This window comes from Branchiostoma floridae, chromosome 8 (assembly GCF_000003815.2).
Source record: "Branchiostoma floridae strain S238N-H82 chromosome 8, Bfl_VNyyK, whole genome shotgun sequence".
NCBI classification, from domain to species: domain Eukaryota; kingdom Metazoa; phylum Chordata; class Leptocardii; order Amphioxiformes; family Branchiostomatidae; genus Branchiostoma; species Branchiostoma floridae.
In genome coordinates this window covers 19,558,386-19,567,570 of record NC_049986.1, presented here as the reverse complement: position 1 = coordinate 19,567,570, position 9,185 = coordinate 19,558,386, and the positions used below count along the sequence as shown (strand labels likewise).

The window sequence follows — 9,185 nt, the reverse complement described above, 5'->3', positions numbered from 1 at the left end:
CGGGGGTCCCGTGTTCGAGGAGGTGACCCGGTCACGTAAATCAGCTTCATTTAGTCATTACTCAAAACATTGGGTACCTACTGCCTGCAAAGACACCAGATACTGTGTTTTTCATAAAATTCGTAAAAATGCTTTGGCACCCCTGTACATTTGTGTACATGTAACTAGTGTTTTCTAAACCATCAAACTCATCCCTGCACAGTGTTGGACGCCGGTGGCAAGCCGCCCAGTGGGATCCTAGAAGGGAACTTCAACTGGCTCGGGAGCTACTCTCAATGTGTGAATGTCACCAAGAAGGGGTTCGGAAGCACCTTCGATGCCAAGTACTACATAGCAACACTGGTGCCTGTCCCGAAACCCGCACAGCTGTCTGTGGAGGTGAGGGAAGATATCTATCTTACGTTGATGAAACTTGAAAGGAAAGGAAAAATAAATCCTCACTAGATATGCAAACAGAACCTAGAATTCGATGCAAAAATAGGTATGACATGGCGTTCAGTGAACAAGCTGCAGTGTTGCACCGTTTGCCTGCGATGCTGGCGAGTTACGCTAAAATGATACTGATACAGAAGCTGGACCAGGTGTGTTACGTCGAAGAACAGTTATGCCGGCTGTATAAATTTAGATGCAGATACAGAAGCTGGTGTGTTACGCCGAAGAACAGTCATACCGGCTATAGAGATATAGATACAGAAGCTGGTGTGTTACGCCGAAGGGTGGTTATACCGGCTATAGAGATACAGATACAGAAGCTGGTGTGTTATGCCGAAGAACAGTTACGGCATTATAGATGCAGGTACAGAAGCTGGTGTGTTATGCCAAAGGTCGGCTATGCCAGCTATAAAGATACAGGTTAAAAAGCTGATTTGTAATGCCTAAAAGCGGTTATACCTGCCATACAGATACAGATGATTGACGTTTGACTCACTTTTTCTGATGGTAATATTAAACTATTACATGTTAGGTGATTCATATCAGGTTATACATGTGTAGTGACAAATATTAGGTTATACATATAAAGCGATACATATTTGGTTTGATACAAAGTTTTCAGATCTTCGCATGTTTGGATGCTTATTCCCCAGGCATCAGGGTATGGTGCGATCACGCTACACCTGGGAGTCTGCGTCCCGAGCTCCTGTACTGCAGATGACGTCATACAGAGACTGGACAACAGTGAGTCAAAACAATACAAATTTTATTTGAGACATTTGGTCACTAGAAAGGTAAAATTTACAAGAAAATACATAATTTCTACCTTCACATGGCTTAGCCTAACAAAATACTGCTCTCTGCATTGTTAGTCAAACACACACACAGACGCAGACACAGACAGACACACACACACACACACACACATACACACACACATAGGTCGTATATATGTATGTGTGTGGTGGCTAGCTCCCCCAGCTCTGTCCTGCCACTTGCTACATTCTTGTTCTTTTTTTTGGGGGGGGGGGGCTTGTTTTATGCAAAATATTAACCTGAAACGCCCATTATGCAATGGAACAGCACTGGGTGTCTGAAACATTACCAGTAGCCATGCAACGATGTAACCATGGTGACAGTCGTCTGTTCCACTGGTAGCACACGTTTTCCACACTAAGTAATGAGTGATGAGTAGGGGAGCACTATGTGCCAGTGACTCTAACATTTTTGGTACGAGAATGTAAGTTCATTTGTTACGGTAATCAACATCATTTTGCAATTTTAAACTTTATATGCGTATCCGTACATCAAATACATCGCGCACCAACAAGCTTTTGATCAGTCCTCTGAATAAAGGCTCTGATCCTCATCAAGTTGAATTTTTGGTACGACTTTGTCTAGGGATGGAACCCGCGACTTACCGCATGCCACTTCTCCGTTCCAGGTCTGTACTTCCGGCTGCTGGTTGAGAGAGGCACCTTGCAGGTGACGTCAGCCACGTCACCAGAATCCGCCCCCATGCACAGCAAGACTATTGCTGCTATGTAAGGATTTCTACTGTTTCTAGTCCAGAATGACATAGCTTTCATATTAAATTTGTATAATGAACCATGAACAGACAATTTTAATGGTAAATAGCAGGTACTTTTTGATGGTAAATCATCATCATCAATTTTGCCACTAGAATCAATTAATTGTAGAAACGTTAGCGATATCCAAATTTCCCAAACTGTATCGTATGATTTGGGGCAGCTAACTTGTTTTCAACCTCTGACCGTTTCCAAAATCATATCTAGTTGCTTGAGAGACTATTATTTGGCAGACGTATGAGTTGACTGTTGTTTCCTCCAGCTGTGTCTGTAGCGTCATCCTCATGCTGGTCGTCATGGGAACCGCGTATGACGTCATCATCTACCAACCGAGGTTAGGCGCCATCAAGAGCAGTAAGGTATGTTGACAATTACGTCACAATGATTCTGATTATTACCTCCGGGTAAGGAGAGTCACCTCTGTACCCCACGATCGGTTCTGCGTATCTTCATATACTTTGGTACTTGGTTAGGCGGTACCCGCGCGTCAATCCACTTCTGTATAATTTAACTTTCTTGATGGCAATGTAACATTTAAAAAATCACCCCTATTTTCGTGGAATGTGGAACAGTTGTTGACCTTTGCTGCTGTGCGCTTGGCCATGGTGTGTGATTTTTTTGCAAAGAATGTCTATAATGAAAGTGAAACCTTGCCCCTCCTCCCAATTATGAATCGACCGTTCGAAAGATTGGCAGCGAACTCTATCTCTTCACACACACCCCAAAAATGTCGGGCTAGTGTGCAATTTTCAACCTTCATTCAATTAATAATGAATGGATCAAATAATTACTTCTAGATTTATTCATACTGGTACACACGTGGTGGCCCTGAAAAACACCCATTGAATAGTGAGAAAAAGTCCATTATTCTCATCACGTGTTTTATTTTTACTACTGAAAATGGTATATTTTGACGTCCTATGCAAGGATGATCAAAGTGTCCTTCATATAAAGATTGTAATTGTACAAACATGTACTTCAGATAACGTTTTGCTCACTAATGCTGCCTTGCTATCACAAGATTGATATTTGTATGACGATCAATTACTAGTATCAACTTATATTATTGGTAAAATAGGCAATGTCTTATTACCCGAAGAATAACAAACAAGAAAAATACGGAATAGTCCACTCTGGTCATTCATGGGGGAGGGGGGATCCAGCATTTGCTATATTCTGATTATCGAAGTATTCTCTTGGCTAAAGACTGTTTCAATGTATTCGTTTTACTTGCTTCTGCAATTTCTATAAACAGGCTCGTATTAAACTACTGCAAATGCAGAAATTTTCGCGGGGGTTTAATGTTTTTTCCATGGCAGTAAGAGACTATGGCGCTACCGCGAACTTAGAACCACCGCGAAAAGTCCTTTTTTCCCGCCACCGCGAAATTGAATCCCCGCGAACTTAAATGCATTTACAGTATTATCCTCCAACATAGTGAGCTTAGCTTAGCGTCTTGTTGGACGACATGACAAAACATTTTTGTGTGGATTGTAAATTTCGTATCATGAATATGGTGAAAAAATGGATCACTGCATTTATTTATATGGGTCATAACTGTAGCCCAAAAGCGCCGGTCTCTTTGTCCTGTTTGTCTTGATTCATCGTGTCGATTCCCAACTCCTTTTGGTGTTGTGGTGTCGTCGTCTCTTTCCCCAACTCAGAGTAGGCCTGATGTGCCACGCTGGTTGCAACATCGTCACCTGTTGTTCCCATGGCCTGTAAATCAAGTGTCCTGTTTCATAATTATGGCTGCAAAATATATGTCAAATCCTTTAAACATGTTGAAAGATTTTTTTTATAAGTTTCTGTACCTGAGCAGTCCGGTGCACATAATTTCAAATATCTCCTTAATTTTTACACTGCACTCCTGGTTACCATAATTCCAGAAAAAAAGGGTTGTCCTATGTATATCTAAAAGTTGTTAAAAGCTTTCCACCTTGTCATAATGTTGTTTCATGAGATGATTTTCGGCCTACCTGTTGCATCCAGCTAGAAACGTTTGCCTGAAATTCAGCTGCCTTCGGCTGTCTTGGTATCTAGGCTCCCGACTGTCTGCTTTAGATTGGACACTTCCAAAGCTGGATTAAAGAATAAATGAACACGACGTTTATTTCAAGACAGTTTCATCTGTACAAGTGGATAAAAATCGAAGATTTACATCCGGACGTTTCGAGTGACATCCATTACTCTCCTTCAGTATCATTAGAATGAACTGGCAAAACAATGAAAAACAGATACAGCTAACTGAAAAAAGGTTGGACATGTCCACCTGTCAGTTCATTCTAATACCTCTGAAGAAGAGTGATGGGTGTCACTCAAACATCCGGAAGTAAACATTCGACGTTTATCCAGTTGAAGAGCTTGAGTTGCCTTTTGATATTGTTTAGCTGAATATCTTCCCTTCAGAAACGTATGGATCTTTATTTTAGGTCTTTGCCACACAAAAGCATGCTGAAATTACAACTAGCAATTTCCATAAAAACTGCGCACCCACCCAGAAAGATAACAGTGCCCAGCAGACAGAAGATCATAGCGAAGGTTACCACGGTGATGATCGTCACCATTGCGCCGGTCAAGACCCGGGACTTACCAGGGTTCCCCATACCGACCCTGGGATACCCTGCGGTCCCAGCAGAGGAAGGTCCTGGGTCGTCGGCATTACGGTTGTCGTCAGTCTTAGAACTGGACAAGCCTGCTGGACGAAAAAAAATTATATTCAGTGTCCAGTTTTGCGTAATTCTGCTGCTCAAAGAAATATTGAAAAAAAGTCAAAACATCAGTTTATGAGTCCATGTAATAATTTTGTAATATTTCTTACCGTGGTACAACTAGATAAAAGGTAGGGATATTTAACCTTTTTATTACGTTTTCAAGAGAAGAACTTTGTATCGTCACTGTGGCCTACGTAAATGCATCTAAGTTCGTGGGGATTTAATTTCGCGGTTGCGGGAAAATGGACTTTTCGCGGTGGTTTTAATTTCGCGGTAGCACTATGCACTGTAGTCTCTTACTGTTATGGAAAAATGTTCGCGGTGGTTTTAAATTCGCGGTGAAGCGGCCGCCGCGAAAACCGCGAACATTAATCCACCGCGAACATTTCTGCATTTGCAGTATTCGGTAAATCGTGCCTTTCTTTGATACTTAATGGCTGCTTCTGCCATATTCCTAAACTGTACGGTGCCTTACCTGGCTCTCCTGATAAGCCCGATGTTCCCGTGGCGGAGTTCAGGCCAGGGGCCCTCCTCGCCTCTGAAATCCTCGACGGAGAGACCGAGGAGACCTCCCCCTGGTCATCGTTTTCGTAAACGTTGCACTTGCAGGCTCCCTCGTATTCATTGGAGCCATCCTCGTTGCAGGAATCATAGACGTTACAGGCCTCTTTGTAGTCGTTTTCGTTCATCGCAAGCAGCGGTGTTTTCACAGCTAGCTTGTTTAGCCGAAATTTAAGACTTCAAACGTTCAACACCACTTCACTTGTCTTTTTCCTCTGTTATGTCTTACGCCCACAATGATTGTCTGGTTCCTACGTTGTCAGAAGATTACATGAATTTAATCAGATGACAAAACCCTGTCTTTGCACGAGGATAAGATGCAAAGACCCCAGGAGGAAGCCGCTCGGGGGCTTTTGCTTTATTCAACATGTCCCCACGTTCATGTCAAAGACGTGGCACGTCGCGCGTCGCACACAGACCAATCAAATTGAACTGTTCACAACACTGTCTTACATGGGGTTTTAAAAGGTCATGTTTATTGGTTTTGTTTGTGTCATAACATACACATCGGTGGGCAAATAGTGCATCGGGTGGCCCCCATCTCCATTTCTATACCCCTAGGCCACACAGATTTGTTTGATCACTGCAGCAGGGGGCTGGTCCACCGATAATGTTGTCTTTTCAACTCCCAACTCCCAAATGCTGAGTGCTAAGCAGAGAAAGCAGCATGTACCATTTTTTAAGTCTTTGGTGTGACGCGGCAAGATACACGGCTAGATACACGAACTCACGACCTACCGACTGGAAAGCGAAACCTCTACCCAGTTGGTCATTGCGCTGGTACTTGATCAGATGTGTCCTCAAAACAGAAAAAAAAGAAACTGAGAGAGTATTTCTGAATTTGACTTAGGAATTTTAATTCAAATTCTAAGATTTAGTCACACCCCATTCGTACCAAAGACATGACATTCGTACCAAGTGTCACTGACGTCACGCGCAGACCAATCAAGTTCACAACACTGGCGTACAGGGAGTTTTCAAAGGTCATGTTTATTGTTTTTGCTTATGTAAAATCCATAACGGTTGAGGAAACATTGCTTACCCCGAGATTTTTGCTAACAGCTTCACGGCAACATGTTTAAGTCATTTCTAAACAAAATAGTACATTGGGCAGAGCCCATCTCCGTTTCTGTAGCCCTGGGTCACACAACTTTGTGCAATCACTCCAGCAGGGGGCTAGTTCACTGGAAATGGTGTGTGTTTTCAGCTTCCATACCCTGTCGCAAATGCTAAGTGCTAAGCAGAGACAGCAGCAAGTCCTTGCTATGACTTGGCTGGATACAGAACTCACAACCTACCAACTGGAAGGTATCAAAACTCCCATTGCACGGATACTTGATCAGATGTGTCTCCAAAACAGGAAAAAAAGAAACTGAGATAGTATTTTTGAATTTGACTTAGGAACTTTAATTCTAAATCCCCGACTCGTAATTTTAAGATTTAGTCACACCCCACTCGTACCAAAGAAATGACATTCGTACCAAGTGTCACTGACGTCACACGCAGACCAATCAAGTTCACAACACTGTCTTCTGTGCATTTTCCCCAAAGGTCATGTTTATTGTTTTTGCTTACAGTGGAGAAAACTCTATATTGACTACATTTGACTTTGGGTGGCATCTATGTAGCTTCTCAATGTTTTGTATCCGTCTCGATACGCATACATAGACAAATACATGTGTACTTGTACTGTTAAATGCATCGGTCATCTTTGACATAGGTCAAGGCATCTATTGCTTTGGGCCCTACCGTGCCATAAAATAGCCCGATAGCCACAGGCTGTCCGACCGGACCGCGTAGGGTACAAGCCTGAAAATTGCAGAAAAAGAGGTCATAAACTACTCGGAAGAGCCCTTTTTTCTTTGTGGGACTACTATAGCATTAGTTATTGACGTACATTGTTTTCTACGTCAACCTGGCTCAACATCAAATAGACTTTGACTGTCTCTAAATGTGATAATTTGTCAACATCTAAGTCATCTTCACATCCAGGTGTCAGAACACCAGTTTAGCGACTGAAGCCGGTCCCGCTTTCCATACTTGAGCACACGGTTACTTGTCAGGAGCAGCTGAAAGAAATATGAATTCAAAGAGGTTGAATTAATGAACCTAAGGTTTATTAATTAAAAAAAACAACATTGTCTGCTTATTTGTTTTTTATGTGATAAAATGTTTTATTTTGATTTACTCTTGCTAAACGTGGGCTGAATTTTACCATACAGCGAACTTGTCAAGAACTACACGTATTAATCAATACATGTAAATAAATAAATAGAAAGTATTCAATACGAAATAGATATTGACAATGTGTCAATGATTTGCAAAACTTTGCGAAAATGAGGGGCATTTGGTTGTATATACATGTCATAGCTGAGAACTCAGTTGCCCATCCAACACTAAAGATAGTTGGGACTTTTACGAATTTTACGGATTACCAAAGGTTCAGAAGGATTGACTCGATTACGTACAAGTGTTCAAAATTCCTCGCCGACATTTTGTTACCCTTGGTAGGAAAATCTTAACACCATGCAAATAATTGACAGCATTCAGCATGTCTTCTTCATTCCTGAAACAAATGCATTGGCTTGTTAAATGGTACTAACCTGGCGGCAGGACTTGGCAGATGAAGAAGAACGCAACGTCACAGTGCAAGGGGAGCCACTTCCTCACCCTGTACAAGGTGCACGTGCGGTGCCGACGTTCTGGATTGTAGATGGTCACACCACCCGACCACCTGCTGTAGTTGGTCCCCAGGCTGGTGCCGTCTATCCACTCCCACTTGCCTTCTTGTCGCCTATAACGTAAGCCGAACCAGAATAAGCGATTTGGGTCTACCGCGTTCTTCAGGGAGACCAGAAAGGCGTCGATCCCGGCGTCTCGGGGCATGGCGAGTGTGCCTCCGTCGGCCTGACAGGTCTCGGCCGCTTCGGAGAAATTCTTCGCGGTGTTGAAGGCTTTATAGCAGACTTCGCGATACTTCTTGTAACCGTCCGGGCAGGTTGCTGAAAAATAGAGGACCAATATGGTATTCAGCAATGTGGCACTATTCGGATCGTATGGAAGACATGGAAACGTGAATTATGTATTTTAGGCGTTAATTTGAGTTTTTCATTGGTTTTTGGTAAGTGTGTGCTCTTACACTTTAGTAACAGGCCACTGGAGCATCCTTAAAGCAGCGGAGACGGGTCTAGGAAAATTGACGTCTTGTTCTTACCTCGCAGGTGGGTCGGAGCGTACTCTTCCTCCAGTTTGTCTTGTAGATTCGTCGTGTTGTTCTCCAGGTTCGTCTGGCGATGCAGTGTCTTCTCCTCTTTCCCAAGCTCAGAGTCTTCCAGCTTTGCCACGATGGCTTCAACATCGTGCAAAGCTGTCTCCGTTTTCGTATCTAGCTTGCTGACTGCCAGTTTTAGATCCGACATTTCCTCGGCTGTATTAATGAAAGAAAATAAATGAACAGATGAGTAGCTTTACTTGAAGACAATTCAATCTCTACAACCGGGCATTAATTAGAATGAACGGGCAACACATCCAGTTCAAGATATAGAATTACCTTTGAATAATGTTCACCTGAATGTCTAACCTTCATAAACGTTATAGGCCTCTTCATAGACGTAATTTATGGATGAAACTTTTATTGCACATTTTTACAACACCAAAACATGTTGAAATTCCTACTGGCAATTTTCCATAAAAACTGCGCACCCACCCAGAAAGATAACAGTGCCCATCAGACAGAAGATCAGAACGAAGGCCACCACAACGACGACCTTCAGTACGTCGCTGTTCCAGACCCGGGACTGACCAGGGCCCTTCATACCGACCCCCGGGATGTACTCTGCGGTCCCATCTGAGGCGCGTTCAGTGTCGACGGCGTTACGGTGTCGTAGTC

General features: G+C 42.9%; 1 protein-coding gene across 1 annotated transcript in view; it reads left to right on the top strand.

Annotated features, from left to right (window-relative positions):
- Positions 1-241: 241 nt before the first annotated feature.
- Positions 242-9,185, top strand: part of LOC118420738 (nose resistant to fluoxetine protein 6-like) — a gene marked incomplete at its 5' end in the record, with an annotated part of 28,344 nt that continues 19,400 nt past the window's right edge. Inside the window, 4 exon segments of the mRNA XM_035827696.1 lie at positions 242-378; positions 1,086-1,176; positions 1,877-1,976; positions 2,284-2,380. Of these exon segments, the coding sequence (XP_035683589.1) occupies positions 242-378; positions 1,086-1,176; positions 1,877-1,976; positions 2,284-2,380 (425 nt within the window).